General features: G+C 34.2%; 1 protein-coding gene across 5 annotated transcripts in view; it reads right to left on the reverse strand.

Annotated features, from left to right (window-relative positions):
• Positions 1-433: 433 nt before the first annotated feature.
• NRK (Nik related kinase) overlaps positions 434-21135 on the reverse strand; it is a 152965-nt gene continuing 132263 nt past the window's right edge. For 3 of the 5 annotated variants that reach the window (XM_032250932.1, XM_032250930.1, XM_032250928.1), the window contains 8 exons: positions 19795-19938; positions 17338-17496; positions 12817-12917; positions 10878-11021; positions 10428-10577; positions 7373-7532; positions 3915-4054; positions 434-1611 (listed from right to left, as the gene is read on the reverse strand). In XM_032250932.1, coding sequence (XP_032106823.1) covers positions 1534-1611; positions 3915-4054; positions 7373-7532; positions 10428-10577; positions 10878-11021; positions 12817-12917; positions 17338-17496; positions 19795-19938 — 1076 coding nt within the window. In that variant the 3' untranslated portion in view covers positions 434-1533. The remainder of the gene's footprint in view (positions 1612-3914; positions 4055-7372; positions 7533-10427; positions 10578-10877; positions 11022-12816; positions 12918-17337; positions 17497-19794; positions 19939-21135) is intronic. The other 2 variants (XM_032250929.1, XM_032250931.1) reach the window with 2 other exon arrangements.

Below are 21135 nucleotides of genomic sequence, written 5' to 3' on the forward strand. Positions count from 1 at the left end.
TACTATACTCTTGATATAAAGTTGTTAGGAAAATCCAAATCTTCATTTCTGGCGCTAAATGCCAAGAAATGTGCTATTATGAAATCACGCATAGTCAGCTGCTTTTGAATTTTGGTTAACCAGGTAGTTTGAAAATTATCATCCCACTAGCACTGTCCTCAGATTTTAGAAGCAGAACTAGAGGAATTATATTGAGGTATACTTTGTGGCAGTTCTGTTGCTTTCCTATTGCCACAGAACTAACCATGGTATTGAGGATGGATATGCAGAAATTATACTCTTCATCAGGTAGCAGTTACCATAGGTGATCAAACATCACCAGTCTATGGTGTCTATAACATATTTGGGTGATGGACTAGCATAACTTTCACTATTCTAATTTTGCAGACTTATATATATGGTGAAAGTTGTATATTTTTGAAATCTTTTCTTTTTTTTACCTTTAAGTCTTTATGTATGAACTTATCACTGAATATTTTTAGATTAATTTCTGATTTTACAAAAATAGAGACACGAAAAACACAGATATTAGCAACGTTTCTTCATTGTTATGTTTCGTTCCTTTTGTTTAATACTGGAATGAAACTTTCGTGTGGTCTAATCTTGGATTGGGCAAATATTTGATGCTGTCTGATAGTCATACTTTTGGCCAGATAACTTTTATAAATCAATCTATCTGCTTTGGGGAGTAGAATTTGACACCTACCTTAAGGTATTAAAAAAAAAAAAACCTCATTTTACAGTACATGTGTATAGGAGTTTAGTCCTGTATTTAGGCTCACAAGTGTATTATTTGGTGGTTTGATACAACAGCTATTGCACATCTTTTGGGGGTTCTGAGAAAAAACAAGCATCTGGGGGCTTCCTTCCTTTCTTCTTATCAGGAAAAAAACAGCTTAAAAATGGGTGAAAAGAACACAACTGGTCTTTAGCTGTAGGCTTAATTATTATGAATCAGTGAGCAAAAGGATGGTGGCCTTTTCCTGTTTATCACCATAGCTTTCTCTGGGCATGCAGGTTGTTCAACCTTAGTCTGGGCTATAACAGTCCTTAAGATTTTTGTTTCTTGACAAAACTTTGGTTCTTTAAGTAATTTTGGAAAAATCACATACAGTTTGTCGATGTTTTTCTTTTTCTGAAAAATCTTATCCCAGGGCCAATTCTTTTGAAGGCTGCTTGTAATCTAATTAGGTTTCTTTAACCCATGTTGTGAAATATGAATACAGATACTGTCCAAACTGTCCAAAGAGTAATGTTTGAATTCACAGTAACAAAAGTTACAAAGTTTGTGCAAAAGATATTGTACACCACTGGAGTACATAGAGCTTGCTATAGTTAATTTTATAAATAAAGCTGCATTTCTCATTCAAACTATTCTGTGCTACATTAAAAGTTAATTTTTGGATTCAATTTTTACTAAAAATAAAACTGAATGCTCATTTGATCTCTGAAATTTGAAGATGCAGTCTGCCTATACATGATGCTTGTAATGTTGTAATAAATCACTGGAAACTTTTAGACACTGTAATTGCTTTAGAGCTCTTCAAGTTTTCCAAGCGTCATGAAGTAAACCCGGCTGTGGCGATTGCGCAGGATAGAGGTAAAGAATAGCTTGAAAAAGAAAGAAAGACACTGTCAATAGATATTTAATATATCGCAACCAGATATTTGATATAACTATAATTTTAAATTATCTGCACCTGCTAATTAAAATATTAAGCTTTACTGTTTTGTGGAACAGTTTGTTTTTCAAATTAAAAAATAAGAGTTTAAATTAATTTAGAGTCTAAATTATACGTTTTTAAAACAACCTTTTACTGTATTCTACATAGTTATAATTTACATGGTTAAATAAAATTAATATTTTTGTAGGTGGCCTTCATTTGCTGAAGTTCTTGATTATTTGGGGGGAATAATTATTTGCTTTTTAAAACAATAATCTACTTATATTCAAGTTGGCTTTTTTTAAAATATAAGGAAACAAATTATTTACGTGTTGTTTACCATTGCTGCTTGTATTTAAGAAGACATTGAAATTTTCTACTTGGTGCAATTTTCTTTTTTTTTTTTTCTTTTTTTTTAAATTAAAAAAATTAACAGATAATATTATATGTTTTTATCACATACAAAATGATGTTTTGAACTCTATGTACACTGTGGAATTGTTAAATCTAGTTAATTAACAAATACATCACCTCACACCTCACATGGTAATCATTTTTATGGTGAGAGCACATAATATCCACTCATTCAATTTTCTATTTCCGCAAAATGGACTGATATCAATAGATTGATAAAATGAATTAAACCCAGTGGCTTAGAGAGGGACATGTGTAAATGTGGGCTGTGCCATAAGGAAAATTAGAAAAAAAAATGCAGATAAATATCAAACAAAGGCCTCCTTGTTAGGACTAAGGCTTTTGACATCCACAGTGGCAATACTTATGAGACCCTGTGACATATTGATGATGATAAGATACACTGGGTGTGACAAAGGGAGGCAGGGAGTCTCTAATTTGTAATACTGTGAAATTACAGCGTATGTAACTGTACATGTTGCTTGATAAAATAAAATATTTGAAATTATTAAAATTTAAATATTAAAAGTATTTAATATTATTAGGCAAAGGCAGCAATCACAGTTACTTTGGTTAATACTCATCAATAAAATGAATAATATTTTAAGAAAAAATATGTGATTATACTGTGTTAAATAAAACTTAAAATACTCTTGCTTAACTCTTCTAAGATCTGCTTCAGAGTTTCACTGTCACCCTACCGTTAAGGGGGATGCAGGACTTTAGGTATATATGAAAATGGTGTTTTAAATTTCATAGTAAGTAAATGTTATCTCAAAATAAAGAGACATCATTGTAAATGTTTTAAAAGATATGCTAGTCACCCTTGACTTAACATATTTGATGTTCCACAAAATTTGTGAGATGCTTTATATATTATCACTAGTTGTCACAATTGTTCCCAAATCATTTATTAATATTTCTATTTTGGAGATGAAGGAACTCAGGATCAGAAAGATTAATCAAACTTCTCAAGTTCTCTAACCTAGTTAGTCCAGTTAGAGCCAGGACTGCATTCTAGGTCTCGATGACCTGAAACACAGGATTTTGCCATTGCATCTCTTTACATTGTAAATTAGCAACTTTGCTTGATGCACAGTGCTTTATCCTGGCTGTTCTGATATTAACTAAAATCCTCTGCAATCTCTTCTCAACATGAATGTTTCCTAATCCTATTAGTATTATTTCTTCACACTAGTATTTCCTATAATAGATAGGAATGATAATGATCTTATATAATAAAAATTTCCATCTAAACTATTTGAATTAGTTGTTAAAATTGATCAAATTATATAAATAATTGCCAAATCTTGATTTTATTTTTCTTTTCTGCAAAATAAACATTGTAACAACCACTTGTGGAGATAAGTTGAGATAGCTGTTAAAGTAGCTAGCACAAGGCCTATTATACAATTAGGTGCTCAGCAAACCTAAGTACATTTTCCTTCTGTTATTGAATTATGCTGAAATCTATAAAAGGCAGATTTGTTCAAGCATTTTGTTTAAAATACCATTTTAATATGAACATGAAAGGCACTATGAATCAAAGACAATAAAGGATTTTGAACCAAATAAAATAAAATAATTCGCTTAAGACATAACTAGAATTTTTTCTTATTTTTTCAAAATGGGCTTCTTTTGAAACCAAATTTTACCACTTACCAAGTTAGTGTTTCTACTGCAAAATATAAAATTGTTTTTATTAATAGTATGCCAATTTGAAAAATATAGCACAAGTATATTTATAGCCAGAAGGAAAAGGACAGAAATTTATTTCGTTCGTTTATTTTCAATGGTTGCTTTATTTTTGCTTTAACTGGAGGGTGTAAACTATACCTTGTCACCCCGGGTACACAGGAATCTCAGCTTCTTAATTGACCTGCGCTTCAGCTCACTTTCCAGGACCCTGGATTGCAAAGAGCGTACTTCAATGGCCTTTTGGCCCCATCCTGTGGTTCGCTGTGTACACTCAAAAGCTACAATACAAATTTAAAAAATCAGAGAAACACAAAATCTTTCCAGCAGTCATAGAAAATTATAACTACGGTCAATGTTTGGTTCTTAAGAGGCTCATTATTACAGTTTAGGTAAACACATCCTGTTTTTCCCTCCGATAGTCAGTTATTTGACCATTTTGCTGCTCAAGAGTGGTGTTCAAACTGGCACTTTTGTAATCAACATTTAATTGCCAGATCTCAATTATTTAATTGTATTCATACCCTCTAAGATGACAAAAAAAGCTAAAGACCAATTCTATCCTGTTTGTCGACATTCTAATCTACTCACAGCCACTCTTTATTTTATAGTCTAAGTGAGATACAGCATTCCTAATAAGGGTGTGCATGTGTGTTCCAGTGATATACATGGAAATCTGACTCTTAAAAATTAAAATTGTTAAAAAATGACTTGCTCAAATAATGACTATAGCAACCCTAATTCAATTCAATAAATTATCATGTTATAAGAAGAACCAAAGCTAAATTAATATTCTTAACGTTTTTTCCCTGCTCAGGAAATGTTAAGATTTTATCTTTTTGGATTCTATTTTATAATACTTTGTGACAAATATAGACTATGACAATAATTGCCTTAAATCTAATTATGTAAACAGTCAGTCAACTGGTGCTGTGAGATATTTTTGGCACAGGGCACAGCACTACTATTACATCTTTAACTGTCAATTTAACATTTTTTATGTACTTCACAGGGAAAAAAATTCCATAAGCAAATCAAATCCTGACATTTAAAATAATATCAAGATTTTAAATTCAAATTAAAATAGTGTAGGAAATAACAAAATAAGGCATCTTTATTCTCATATTAACATGATTAAAATCAGAATTCAATTTTTTTTCTATTATAAAAGGAATAAATTTTGCATTGTTATAATTGTATGACAGATTTTTAAAAATTCCTTATCTTTCCTTAAGGTTCTAGGATTCCTTTATCTAACACAAAACTTATCTGGCCTATATATGTATACATTAAATATACATAAAAGGACTATTAAGGAATTATTATACATTTATAGAAGTGACTTTTCATAGGCATAGTGTGAGCCATTTTGAATCCCTGAAGTAAAACTTACCGATCATTTATTATTTCCTGCTTTCTTCTACATTACAATTCAAAATATCTAATGTATGAAATTGACATAAAATTTGTAATTAAATTACAATCGTATTTTGACTAAGAAAAATGGCTATCCTGGAAGAAGACTTAATACGTCAAATTTCAGACTGGAATTAAAATCACCCCAGATATAAAGGAAATAAGGAAAATCAGTTGCCAGATGGTTGGGAACAAGTAAGAGGTTTAGTCTATCTAAAGTTAAATTTTCTTCACCTTTGTGACTACTGTATTAAAAATGGTACTTTTGTCAACAACAACATAGACCAAAAATTCTAAACTTAAAGCACAGGCTATTTGTTTAGTCCAAGTACATAGTTCATATGGCATCACATAATCTCTACCTTAGTCCCAAAACACCTACATCTGCCACTTAACCTAGCTACTGAGCTAGCTTGCTTTCTGAGATGTGACACAGTAATTTGGAAGTGAGAACACAGTAATACCGGCTGCAATTGTTAAGCCTGTATATATTTGTTTGGAAATGGAGAGCAATGATTTGAACACATTTATTATAACTTAATGCAATGTAAAATTTAAATTGGGGAAATCTGGATCTGGATTAGTTTTAAATAACAAAGCAGTTGTTTTTAGACAGAAAATACAGTAATTGATTTCCTTAATATCAGTGTTATATGGCAGTCTTCAGCATACTCTCAAAATATCCTCAATATACAAACTAAAACATCATGTTCTTATAGCACTGTAATTTATTTTACATGTAGCTGTCTTTCAAATTCTAGAAACTTAAAATAGCTTTTTGCTTTAGGTCAGAAGTTGTCCTGCCTGAGGACAAGACCTGTACCAGATGACTTCTCAAGATCCCTTTGACTCTTATGATTCTCTACTGGCGTGAATATAAGGGTTTGTTCAGTTTCCTATTTGAACTGAATTTCCTTATTCCCATTTCTGATTAGCATATGGATCACAAAAGTACCACTGTAAAGGATAGAACATAAGTCATTACTTTTACTTCCTTTTGCCCCAGATCTGTCAATTATACTGTAAGCATTTACCTTCGGTCACTTAAAGTGGTTTTAAACCCTCTGTGAGTTCTTTCTTGTTTGAGGAAATTGGAGCAGGTTTTCAAGACAATCTTTAACACTGACTACGTATGCAAAAAGAAAGGATTCTGGAGATGCAAAGCATAATGCCATCATCCCATAAGAAAAATGTTCATTAAAAAGCGGTTCTTTTGAACTGGTCCTTAAAGCCACATGAGGATCATATTTAGTTATAGAGATTACAGAAGCATCTGGCTTCTCATTTGACAGACCATCTTTCTCTTTCTGTCTCTCTCTCTCTCTCTCCATACACACACACACACACACACACACACACACACACACACACACACACACACACATTGCTGCCTTTTTCCTTTATTTGCTCCATTAAACTTCTCTTTTCTATAATAGTTATCCTCCAGCTAATCATTCTACTCTCTCTAATATTTTTACTTTTTGTATGCATTCTGTTGCCTATCTAGAATCATGTCTGGGGTCACTGAGTCTCATAACATATACACGAATCTCAAATTATTTGGATTTCCCAGATCAGCAGTCCTGCTTTGGTGAGGAAGAAAAAAATGTCCTGGTTTGATGAAGACAAAAAGGCAATTTTCTTTGTTGCCACCTGGGTGGTATCTAACAGGCACTCCAGTCAGTGATATCTATCACTTTTCTAAATGATTTGATCATTCACAGGAATATAACTCACAAAATAAAACTCTATTGACTATACAAAATAGAAGTATTTGGCTCTTCTTTTATACTAGTTGGCAGTCTCCTAAGATAAAGATGTACCCCACAATCAGTGTGATGAAAAGAAGCATTTTCAGTACCTGTGTGAAGTCTGCAAGAAAAAGAAGTTAAAACAAAATTACAGATTTTTGAGGAAAGGAATTTGCTCTTGTTTCAATTATAGAATATTACAAATAACTCAGATAACCAAAATGAGTCTCTTTGTGGTACTCTCATGAATTATTAAGCATAGGACAAATACAAGCATTACCTTACTAAGGGAATAAATATGCAGAACCCCAAATTAATCTTATGTGTCTTAAGAAAATGTAATAATTCAGGAAATATTTTCTTAGGACACTTTTTTTTTACCCTTGGAAAGTTTCTCTGGGGTAATGAAGGAGAAGGAAATTGTACACATACCTATAGAAGACGGTATGTCTTTCCACATTTCAAGGATCTTCTTGAAGAGTTGTTCATTTGCTTCCACAGAGAGGGCTTCAGCATTGAAGGTGAGCATCATGCCAATTCCCAAGCAATCAGGTAAAATGATGATATTCTGTGGTATAATGATTTCCAGGGGCTGGAATTATGTTTCATAAAGATTTATATGTCCAATATTTTATTACTACTACTTTAATTGAAGCAGCTTGGCTGGGCAATAAAGACCAAAAGAGGTTCAAAGAGCAAGGAGGAAGAGAAACCTCTATTTCCAAATTAATAAGCATGCCATCCAGTATTTGAAAAGAGCTGCTTTCTTTATGTCATAAAGCCATAACTTTTAAATATTTTTCTTGATATTTAGGAGAAAGCCTTATATTAAAAAAGCAAAGATGTATTTCCAACACGGATTTTTTGACGTTTCACAACATTGTGTATCATGATAGAAGAAACATTCCTTGCTACAGATGGGTTTAAGATTAATTTCAGTACATTAATAAATAGTTTAGTAATGAGCATATAAACCAAATAACAAATATAGAATACTTGCTTATCAGCTAACTTATTCAAATTAGAAATAGGAAACTAATCTAAAAAAATAGCTTGAGCTTAAAATGCTTACAAGGGACAGCTTTGTAATAGTCTTCACGGCTTGAAATATAACTTAAAGTCATAGCCCCCTTTGCAAAAATTTAGAATTTCTTTTTCAATTAATATAATTTAGTATGTATTTAACATGAATATTCAAAGGCATATTTGATGACATAATATGAAATACTAAGAAATATCTAAGCATTTCTAAATTTCATGATGCACAAAACAATGCAACAAAGTTTTCTTAAACTACAAATACTGCCACATTAATGGTATTTCCCTGCAAATGAAAAATTGTGTTCCCCTATGGTTTCTCCAAACTAATACCGGAAAAAAAAGAAAGAAAAAAAAAAGGTCAGAAACTATACTTGCCAAACCCAGCGTACTCAGGCCAGGTACTTGAGGCCGTGTCTCAGCAACAACAATCCTTATAACTAAAACGGGGATCCAGAGGCGAAAAGCAATTTTAATGCGTTCCCTGGGCACTTGCATCAGTAATTGAATCAGAAAAAAGATAAAGGAAGAGAATAAAAGAAATTGCAGGAAAGAAGATTGTCTCAATAAAATCTGTTTAGAAAAAAACTGGACTTCTGCAAATCCAGACAGCCTCAGATGCTTCTCAGATGATTCCTGGAGTAACCAGATATTTTTTAGCACACATGGTTCCCTTGTATCATTACAGCTTTTGTAATCTAGCACTCTTAGAAAAATATTATGTTCAGTACATTCTTTCTCAGAAGACACCCTCCTCCCTGATATTAGAGTCCTTTCTCTTTTAATGGGTCAAGACACTAGAGCATTTAGCTAAAAATATTTTTGAATATACACAAGGTATCCTAACTGGGTCAGAAAGTGATTTTTAAGAACCCATCTCTCATTCCAGCTTCCACAGTAACTAGCAAATTGCTTCAAAAATAACTTTTCTTGCTTATTAATCATGTGAAACACAGGGGTCAACATTCCTAAATTACTTTTCAAATAAGTGTAAATGTGGACCAATGCTGCAATGTTCAATACTGCACTAACTTCTTAATAAGAGCTATGTGATACAACATAAAAAAAAGATGCAGGAAGCTATGGAAAACACTCCAACTGAAGAGTACAAGAATAGCTATATCAAAACTAACCTGACCTCATATCTAAGTGACTTTGGTTAAGATTGTTTCAGTATTTTCTGCATTATAAGCAGTGTGATTTCTATATAATCATGGGCAACTGAGTAATAAGCTGATTATCTTTAATATGACCAAAAGATTTTTTAAAAATGTCATTGGTATACCTATGTAACAATCCTGCATGATCTGCACACATACCCCAGAACTTAAAGTATAATAAAATAAAAAGTCCCCGCTAATGTCCTGACAATTGGTTTATGTAATTTGTTAGAGATACAATGAGATAATTCTGAGAGCTGTTCAAAATATCACTCAATTGTAATTTGAAAGTACATCAAAGGTTTCTCCTGGACTTTTTGTATAATGCTAAAGTGCTAAAATTTTGGTTGTCTACAAATTAGAAATTTAAATAAAGTGAAGCAGAGAACTGTTGGTTTAGGCCTTCTTTTTAAGTAAAAAATTCAATAGGACAAACATCATTGCCAACATCAAATTTGAGAAACAGTAGAATTACATTTTGTATGGTGCGTGTGAGGGATATTATATTGTGTTCAATCTCTTTATGTAAATGATGTGTATAATATTTTTACAACAATCCATATTTTAGATGTTGTGCCACATTTTCACAAAATATAATTATTTAAGAGTTGAGTATCTCCTTTTAAAATGCTGAATTTCTGATCAGAAATTCCAACTATAATTAACCTAATAAGAGAACATTTTATGATAATATTCTGTCTTGTCGCAGTTGAAGTAATATAATAAAGAATAGGGATACACATAATAATGCTGCAATATTGGTGTTGTATTTTTAAAAAATCTATTAATGCATTGTGGAGTACAGAAAATCTAAAGCATGTACTAAAAAATCAAATGCATATTAGGGTCAGTTATTATAAATATATAAACATAAATGGATAGAGAATGTAGAGCATATATCCCATCTAAAAGGAGCCATACATGAATCAATTCCAATTGATAATGGCTGGATAGTCATGTGGCACTGATGCTGTCAGGTCTTCTGATGTATCAAGAGAAGTCCAGGTTTTAAGGGCAAACATTATTCATTACAAAAAAAAAAAATAAAACCGCTGGGCAAGACAAGCAATATCTATCTGCATAATACACTCAGCTTTCTAAACTAAGTAATCATCAGTGTTTTTTGCTTATGCAAGACCACTTCCTGGCACTCTATACTTACCTTTTATGTCTCAGTTCCAGTATAGACATTGCTAGTCATAGTTTTAAACCTTTCAGAATTTTGACAGTTGGAAAAACTCAAATGGTGGTATGCAACAATTTCTAGAAATTTGAAGGTATTATCTTACATTATTTGGCAGGGTCACATCAGACATAACCTCAGATTCTGCATCGATGATGTGATATCCATCTGCTGAGCTGAAGAAAATCTTTAGTCTTTTTTCAGAACCAATAGCCAAGTCAACTGTCACTGGTTTATGACCAAGTGTTGGAAATACCTGTGAATATAAAATCAAATAAGGCCAAAAGGCCAAAAATGACATTCTAATTAAGGCAAAAAATTCCCTCACTCTTTTGTCAGGTATATAAGTGTAAAAAACCCAGGTGGATATTTTAAATGGCATGTTGTATTTAGAGACCTGTGTATTACAGTTTTTCTTAGATCTGTTATTACAACAAAGAAATAATTATGTTCAATAGCTTCAAAATATTGAGTTTCTCTTCAAAGGTCAGATTGGCAATGATCATAAGAGCCTTGTATGGCCCTGCATTCTGTTTGCTGTCTTCAAGTTCCTTGCCTTGAGCTTCAGCAAATGAAGGAGCTCATCTGGTCTCTTAAACCGGTTCGCTGGATCAGCTGCCTGTATTTTTGCCAGTATTCGTATATAGGCCTCATAGGACATGTAGTCTCCTTCGGAGTCTGCTGATTGATCAGTGCATACTTGGTAGGGAATGAAAAGGGCCAAACATATTAACCTACTACACACTGGGTAGTACTCTAGGCTCCTATGGTTTCTAGTCTAAAACAAAAGGCCAAACAGGATTCATTGCCAATATCAGATCATGGTAGAGAACTGAGTATCACAAGACTCACCATACTGTAGTTGTGAGTTTGGATTCAAGAACTGCAGTGAGGACTTGGACAAGAATTGTTCATCAGGCTAGACAGACTCTTGGTACTTATCTCTTTGCCTTCCAGCTCCATACCAGGCAGCTCTGACCAATCAGCAGACACCCAAGAATAAACTCATATCCAAATACTGACAGCTGACCCAAGGCCCAATTTAGGGAGATCAGATCAGGGGTGTGATTTGTGTATGGGTTGACTCAGATTGTATACACAGTCATCTGCACTATTTATAGAAAAACATAGCTATTTTGAAAATAGACATTGGCAGGTAGTCATAAGAATTTGCTCATCTTTATTGTATACATGTAGTGTGTTCCCTTACAAAATATACCATGTAAACAGATCCTGACTTAAGATACAGAAGCATTTCATGAATACCTTGCTGCGTCTATCAGGATGGGTTGCTACCGTGCTTTGTTAAAACCTGTATATGGATCAACTAGTTAAGAATCACCTGGAACATCTGCTAAAAGTATCAGTTCCCAGGCCCTGCTCCAGACCCACTAATTCAGTCTGGTGTTGGGTCTGAGATCTAAACTTTTAACAGATGTTCCAGCTAATTCTGATGTACATCCATTAGAAGCTACTGGACATGACAGAATGCTGCCAGTTCTTTAGTCAACCCTCATATGGAATAAATACAAAATAATTCCATTTAAGTAAAATTCTGGAGCATTATAAGTAAGTTACTCTAGATAAAAATAATCCTCCGTTCTTAAGGTTAGTTGTTTGGGACACTAAATTAACTTATGTGGCTGATTCATAGAAGTTCAGCTAAACCATAATAAAGGTGGAAAGAGTACTGGTAAGCCTAATCACCATGGCTTGCAATATTAATAGTTCTAGAGAGAAATGTGTTTAGAGTTCCACCTTGGAAAGAATATAGACCCATTGAACTTCCCATCCCCACCTACTGTGGCCATGGTAACTGGAGCAAAGGCTTTCTTTTCCCTCCTTTTTCTTCCAAGGGTGTTCCCTCTCTATAATTGTCACACCTTTCTTTACCTTCCCTCTGCTCTCCACCCCCCACTAATAGAGAACAGGGACTTTCTCAGCTTCACGTCATTTGGGTTGCACCCAAAGCCTGTGTTTGGGGCTCTAGAAGAGAAGGTCTTCATGTTGACTACAGGAATTGGGAGTGAGGCGCTGATGAGGCAGTCCTATAAGGGGAGGGGCCAGGGATTTGCCTCGCATTCTCCCTTGCTGTGGTGCTTGTGAATTGCCTAAAAAAGGGTTAACAGTAATTACTTACATGGTATATTCAAGTTACATTAGTAAGACCCCATATCTACAAAAAAATTAAAAATTAACCAGGCATAGTGTGTGCCGGTAGTCCTAGATACTTGGGTGGCTGAAGTGGGAGGATGGCTTGAGCCCAGAAGATCAAGGCTGCAGTGAGCTATGATCATGCCACTGCACTCTAGCCTGGGACATAATGATACCCTGTCTCTAAAAAAATAAACAAGCAAGCAAAGTAACAATGAAATTGTATTAACTACAGAAAAATTGTATATACTTCTGCATCTGTATTCGAAAGTATGATTTTGTTCACAATTTCTTCTCAAAATAAAAAATCATATAATCTAAAGGAAAAGGAAATCACTCACTTTAATAGCAGTGTTTTCATCAAAGGACTTCGGTGCCCATGCATAAAGGTGAACTGATGATTTTAAAGCAATTGCAATATATGTTGTTTCTTCATGTTGGACTACAATGATAAAATAGAAAAAAGTAACGATGCCACAAAGTTAACAAGAACACTTAAGTATTTGTATTTATCATAAAAAATGTCATAACCACAATTTAAGGGCACAGACAGTATATTTTTGGGGAAACTACTTGGTTACAATTTGATGCCCACAAAAAGGTGACTAGATTACTGTATAGTTTTATGGAGTATACATATTTGCCTTCAAGAGCACTCTAAATTGTGCACTGGAAACATTGATGCAAGAAATTAAAGATATAAATACATGGAAAAATTCTCCTGTTCATAGATAGGTAGATTTAACATTGTTGAAATAGCAATACTGTCCAAAATTATCTCCATAGATTCAATGCAATCCCTATTTAGTGAAGAAATGGAAAAGTTAATCCTAAATTTCACATGGAATCTTAAGCTTCTAATAGCCAAATAATCTTGAAAAAGAAAATCAAAGTTGGAGAACTCACACTTTCCAATTTCAAAGCTTACTACAAGTTACAGTAATCAAAGAAGTATGGCACTAAATAATGTAAGGATAGGCATATAGATCAATGGACTAAAATTTGAAGTTGAAAAATAAACCCTTACATCTATGGTCAGTGGTGTTATACCATTCAATAAGGAAATAACAGTCTTTTCAACAAATGGTGCTGGGACAACTGGATATACCTATGCAAAACATTAAAGTTGGAGCCCAAATCTCACACCATATACAAAATTAACTCCAAAATTGATCAAATACATAAATGTAAAGGCTAAAACAATAAAACTCTTGGAAGTAAACACGGGGATAAGTCTTGATGACCTTGAATATAGCAATGAATTCTTATATTTGATACTAAAGTATAAAGCAAGAAAAGAAAAAAAAAGATAAATTAGGCTTCATCAAAATTAAAATTTTAGGGCACCAAGGGAAACTACTAAGAAAGTGAAAATACAACCTACGGAATAGGAGAAAATATTTGCAAATCAAATTCTGATGAGAGTCTACTATATGGGCTGGGGTTGGTGGCTCTCGCTTGCATTCTCAGCATTTGGGAGGCCAAGGTGGGTGGATCACTTGAGTTCAGGAGTTTGAGACCAGCCTGGCCAACATGGTGAAACCCCATCTCTACTTTATATATATATATGGACAAAATTAGCTGGGTGTGGTGGTGAGCACCTGTAATTCCAGCTATTCAGGAGGCTGAGGCAGGATAATTGCTTGAACCTAGGAGGAGGAGGTTGCAGTGAGCTGAGATTGCTCCACTACAATCTGGCCTGGGTAATAGAGTAAGACTCTGTTGCAAAAAATAAAATAAAATAAAATAAAATAAAACTAAAAGAGTCTAGTATATGGAATACTTAAAAAATGCTTATAACTCAACAGCAGAAGGACCTGAGAACCAATTAAAAAACAGGCAAAGGACTTGAATAGACATGTCTCCAAATGGTCAGTAAACATGTAAAGGTACTCAACAACATTAATCATGAGGGAACTGGAAATTGAAACTTTTATGACATCCTACTTTACACCCATGGGGATGGCTAGAATCAAAAGACAGACATCTACAGGTGCTCACAACAATACTGCAAAAGTAGTGCCCTCATATATTAACTGATAGCAATGTGAAATGGTGCAACCACGTTGAAAAACAGTGTAACAATACTATCCAAGAGAAAAAGCCATACATATTCACATACAAAGATGTATGAAATGTTCACAGTAGCATTATTATTTTTTTATTGTACTTTAGGTTCTGGGGTACATGTGCAGATCATGCAGGATTGTTGCATGGGTACATACATGGCAAAGTGCTTTGCTGCCTTCATCCCCCCCATCACCTATATCTGGTATTTCTCCCCTCGTTATCCCTCCCACCCTCCCCAACCCTCGCTGTCCCTCCCCTAGACCCCCCCAACTGACCACAGTGTGTGGTGCTCCCCTCCCTGTGCCCATGTGTTCTAATTGTTCAACACCTGCCTATGAGTAATAATATGCGGTGTTTGGTTTTTTGTTCTTGTGTCAGTTTGCTGAGAATGATGGTTTCCAGATTTATCCATGTAGTATTATTTTTAACAGCCAAAAAGTGGAAAGAGTGCAAATGTCCATTAACCTACGTATGGATGAACAAAATGTGGTATATCCATACAATGCAATACTACTCAGCAATAAAAAGGAATTACTGGTACATGTTATATATACAATATAACAAAGCCAAACCTTGAAAGTATTATGCTAAGTAAAAGTCTGTCACAAAACACAACATAATATATGGTTCCATTTATGGTAATTGTCTAGAAGAGGCAAATCTATAGAGAAAGAAAGTCCTGGGTAACCATTTATCAGTTTACCAATGATTACCTAGGATTGTGAGGGGAAGAAGGGGAAGTAAAGAAGGATGGAATTGGGGTAACTGTTAATGAATATGGGTTTCTTTGGGGGGATGATAAAAATTACATCATGGTGATCTACACAACTCTATAGACCTACTAAAACACATTGAATTGTGCACTTTAAACAAGTGTATCTCATAGCATGTAAATTATTTTAATAGGGCTATTTTAAAAGATAAATTTAAAAAGTACAAATAAGTATATGCTTGCTCTTGATTAGGCCTTCTCGTTCTTTTTTTTTTCCCATTTATTTATTTTATTGCATTTTAGGTTTTCGGGTACATGTGAAGAACATGCAAAATTGTTGCATAGGAACACACGTGGCAGTGTGATTTGCTGCCTTCCTCCCCATCACCTACATCTGGCATTTCTCCCCTTGCTATCTCTCCCCAGCTTCCCACCCCCCACCGTCCCTCCCCTATTTCCCCCCAACTGACCCCAGTGTTCTTTTGGAATATGTTGTCTTACCTGATAGATTTATACTTTGTGCTAAAACCCCTCTTCCTTGGCTGCAATTTCTTCTGCCAGAACTAGGCATACTTGCTCCCTCTCTCTCTCTCTCTCTCTCTCTCTCTCTCTCTGGGTCTGCCTTACTCTTGCATTTTCTTTTGCATTGCTCCCAAGTAAGTCAAAGGAGCATGATATATAGGAGCATTTAATATAGGGCAGTAATTGGTGCCAGTTCACTGTCTTGTGGATCTTGGAAGGCTATGAAAATGCCAGGCAAGTATGATCTGTTCTTGTTTTCCTATGTGAAGATGCTACTATTCCACCTGTCAGTGAGACAAATGTTTTTTGCTGTTCTGAGAGCTTAGGTGGACTGGAATGGGGTCAACTAGGAAAATTAAACTTAACTAGTTCACCCCTTACAAAGAGCACAGATTTGCAAGATGAGTGCCTTTGTGACTATCTCTTATTGAACGAATATTTCACAAGTTAGTAGGAGGTAGTTTTGCTATATAAACTCCTGAGTTAACATCTGGGGCTATCTTTCACCTCTGGGTCTATCACATTTGCATAATATGATTTGGAGTGAAATAGTGATACCTAAACCTAGAAGAAACTAGTGTATTTATTTAATGCTTAAGTTATCTGGGTACTCGGTTCCCTCTTTAATGGTATATGTGTACATATGCAAATACATGCAAAAACCTATGCTGAGAAAAAGTCACTTTATATGCAAAACGATAATGGTCAGTCAGGATAGAAATATCCCATTGCAGTTTATATAATGTGATTTCAACTATATCCCACCTATGCCGTCAGTTCTGCCTGAAGAGGCAATTAATGAAGAGGGAAAGAAGCAAAAGAAGGCTGAGAGTAGAGGGGGATTTGCTTCAGAAATAGAACAGAATGGGATGACATTAGCTCAAAGTTTTTTATAGCTGAGAGCAGGATTTTGAACACTTAGGATTGTTACCCAATTTCACAGTGGATGGTTGTGAAGGGACAAGGGATATGAAAACATTCTAATCAGACAGAAAATAGTGATCATACTCATGAATATCAACAGTGGGAGTGAGAGTCAGCAGATTATAGAAGAATTTACTTTCTGACTCATCATAAGGCTTCCTGGTCAGTATTAGGAGAGATTCAGTCTTACTGTTGTTCCAAAGAAAGAGAATATTTATGAGTCTCCCCAAGTTTGTGAAGATAAATCAAGACCATTTATATAGCTGAAGCTATATAGAGGCAGGAAAATAATACTGTATCGGTTTATCTGGAATATTCAGAGTGACTGGGAAAGAAAGTAAGATGAGAGATAAACCAAACCTAACATCAATAGCTGTTTTAGTCAATCAATGTTTTCTCGAAAACAATCAAGATTGTAACACAGAAGACCTGGAAGATGTGTCAGTGAAATTTACTCTTCCTTGGCCTGAAGTTGCTGTCTACAGCCATACCACCCCTGAAAGCACCTGATCTTGTCTGTATTTGAAACTGCAAATTGTTTCCTTTCTCTACTTTTCCTTTCATAATTATGTACTTCACCAGATGAAAGGATGCAAAATTAATATAGCTGTAGTAAATATGAAATGTGGCTTACGGACACTGAAGTGTTCACAGCCTGTTAACTTATCAATAGCTTTGCAGCCTTCCTCTGTCTTCATCATTTCTTCTTGCCTTCTTTTACTTTCTGGATCATTATTCAAAATCTTGTTCCTCAGCCAGGTCAGATGATACACCCGAAGTCTGTTCTTACGACCTGATATATAAGAAAAGGTACATTATTTCAAGTCAGTCTTTCTTTTTGTATATTAGAAGAATAAAATGTAAAGATATTTTTCCTATTAAAAATATTTTTATTAACGTAAAAAGCACCTTTTAGAAAACTACATTGCATCAGAATCTCTCATTCAGGGTTTGGAAATGTAACAGACTATTTTAGTCTCTCAATTGTAAGAGATAGTCAAAGAATCTTAACTATGTGCCTCTCTGAAGTGTATCTAAACATTTTTGGGGGGACAGGTTAACCCTTACACTACACAGGCAGGATAATTACCATCCACTCATTTGTACCTTGGCTATTCACTAAGTCATGACTGCTCTGGGGTTCAGAGACCTAGAAGCTGTCCCTGGTAGTGTGTGTGTGTGAGAGGGGTGGCTGAATATTGACTGTTAAGATATTAAGGGACAGCAATATGGGTATCTTTGTATTCTGTCATTCTAGCATGCTTATAAAATAGTTGAACAGTTTCATTATATTTTCCCCCAACTCAATTTATCATTTATTAATTTCCTAATTGTAAATCCCATCAAATTCTTACAATTCGGTCAGAAAACAGGCCATGAAAATAATCACACACTGCTTTCCCCCTATATAGTGACTATAATCATTTATCTTTGTCATTTTCATGGTTTATTATTACATGATTTCTAGGCCCAACAGTATATTCTTACTTATGTGATTAATCTTTCATATGTTTTTAATGTAACAGTTTTGAAGCAGTGTTAGGGTTCAGATATCTACGTCTATGTGATATGGTCTTGAATTGTAATCTAAATTTTTGTAATCCCCATGTGTTCAGAGAGGGACCCATTGGGAGATAACTGATTCATGGGGGCGGTTACCTCCATGTTTTTCTCATGATAGTGAGTGAGTTCTCACAAAATCTAACGGTTTTATAAGGGGCTTTCCCACACTTTACTCTGCACTTCTCCTTGTTTCTGCCATGTGAAGAAGGACTTGTTTGCTTCCCCTTCTGCCATAGTTTTAAGTTTCTTGATGACTCCCAAGCCATGTGGAACTGTGAGTCAATTAAACCCCTTTCCTTTATAAATTACCCAGTCTCATGTATGTCCTTATAGCAGCATGAGAACGGACTAATACACTAGGGCTATTCTATTTCTTAAATGGTAAAATAAATTTGTGCTTTAAACTACTGAGTATCTTCTTATACTGATGTTCTCAGTACTGTTTGATGGAAAAATATTCCACATTTGAGAGAAGCCCAAACATTAGAGAAGAACACATTTTGGTTAGAGAAAGTTGGATAAAAAGTAAAGAAATGTGTTACACAAATATGTAGTCTACAAGCCACAAAATGTTTTTTTTTTTTAAACTACGTCTATGTACCTTAAAATTATAAGCAAATGACTACAAAAACTATAAAACATGATTTAGAAAATCATGAAGTCTGAGCATACTTCTAAAAGAATTTATCCTCTAATCGAAGCTTAAAGCAAAGTTAATAGTTTTAGGAATAATACATAATCATTAATGTGCAACATGGAAATTTGTTCACTATATATAAAACATGTTATATATACAATAAAATATATAAACTCATATAAGTGACTGTGGTTAACACCATTTTATTCCATAGACAAACCATATTTTCTTACTTTTCCTCTCCTTTTGTCAGTCATCTTTTGCCTAGAGTCAGCTTTAATGTTGATGCTTTCCTGATACTAAGTGCTGTTTAGTAATCACGATCACTTTTAACACTCATTTACTTGTCCTCTTGTATTCTAAGGTTTAGGCTCTGACTGACCAAAACTAAGAAATTTAACTATTTGGAAAAGGTGTAAAGGTCTTTGGGGGATCCATTCTTGTTACAAACTCCGTATCTGTAGGCCGTTGTGATAGAGCTATACTTAGGACAAGACTCCTTTATATCTGATTATTGTTCACTTTGTTCTTTGCTACTTCTAACACATCACAAGAAAGGGACATGATGGATGTTGATCCAGTCCTGTGCATGAGTGGATGAAAATTGGAGATCTGAATTTGTAGGAGGCTGCACTGGAGAGAACAACATATAAGGATGCAAATGGTGTGGTTTTTCTTATCAGTAACTTAGGCTAGGTATTTTACAATTAAAGGAAGTTACTTTAAATTGTAAATAAATAAGAGATTACAAGTAGGAAAGTCTGGTGTCCCAATTAAAGGTTATATTTAAAGTGTTTTTCTATGAACACTTTCACCGAGAAAGTCTTTAACCTAGTTTGCAGCCTAATTAATCTACATAATTACTCAGCTAATTTTAGTTCTTAAACAAACCTGAGATGGTAATCAGCAAATTGAGTGGCTCTAAGACTTGAATCTGGCGGAATGGTCTTCGCCTTATAAGTTTAGTAATGTCAGCCTTTCCACTTCTGTCCATCAGATACAGATTAGATCGGGTTCCCAACAGCAAATTGACTCCTGTTCATATATAAAAAGAGCTATATTAATTCAGATTATTTTTCATAATTGCATCAATATTACTATTTTTGCTATTCCAGTGCATTGATCTATGTAAAAATGACTTATCAGTTTAGGCTATATTGACCTCATACTGTGTAACTATGTACTCTCTATCAACAGAACAAATTTCAATGAAATACATAAAAATATAGAAGATAATTCCCTCTGGCAATATTCCACTGGCTGGTGTCTGATATGCCATCTCACAAATGGAAATTTATGGATATGTTAGCACCCTTTAGTAGTGTTCTAAACTTTATCAAAATCAATCAACCTTTTTGAAAATTACCATTAAACATTCTTAGTCTACCACATACAAAGTGTTCAATTCAGCTCGTTTCTCATTTGTAAACATAAGTGAATGTTTGAATGCTTTAAAAATAATTATATGTAAATAATTGTTTTTAAATTGAATGATTCTGTGTTCATGCATATATTAAAAATTTACCATCGCCAAATGCCTGCGAAATTAGCTCTTACCTTCATGTATCTGAATTTCTAACTCTCTTTTATTTGTTGACTGGCTCTATTTGTTCAAATTTAAGCATTGTTTAAAAACCAAATAAGAGGACTGAAATAGAAGACAGAACTAAAGTTAAATTGTACTTCAAACTACTGTGGGAGCTTTTCACTATAAAATGACATAGGAGATAACCAGCCAAGTAATATAACAAGATAAAATTTCACAGTCCTCCTTGCACTTTGGAGCATACCTATGCTCCAAGACCATAGGAGAAAACTTGAGCAATTTTGCCTTCATTCTCTTACTCTATCCTTAACCAGTTCTCTAACTCATGACCAGTGGCATATTTAGGGGCTGCATCTTCTTCTCACAGGAGAATCAGAGAAGTACGAAGAAGTGTAGTCAATTTTTACTATAATATTTTATTTTTTAAAGTACAAAATTATGGGTTATAAAAATGAGTTATTAGACATTATCTACATTTCTGGGTAGTTACCAGACTGAAACGTTCATGCTATCTTGTTGTTTGAGACACTAAATTAGCAGAACTTTGAGATGACTTTTTTCTAAGTTCTTTAATCCATATAATTACAATGTTTGCCACCCTTTTCTATTTTTAATTTTTTTTTTTTTTTTTTGAGACGGAGTTTCGCTCTTGTTACCCAGGCTGGAGTGCAATGGCACGATCTCGG

This window comes from Sapajus apella, unplaced genomic scaffold, assembly GCF_009761245.1.
Source record: "Sapajus apella isolate SASKATOON/1434 unplaced genomic scaffold, GSC_monkey_1.0 scaffold73, whole genome shotgun sequence".
Taxonomy (NCBI): domain Eukaryota; kingdom Metazoa; phylum Chordata; class Mammalia; order Primates; family Cebidae; genus Sapajus; species Sapajus apella.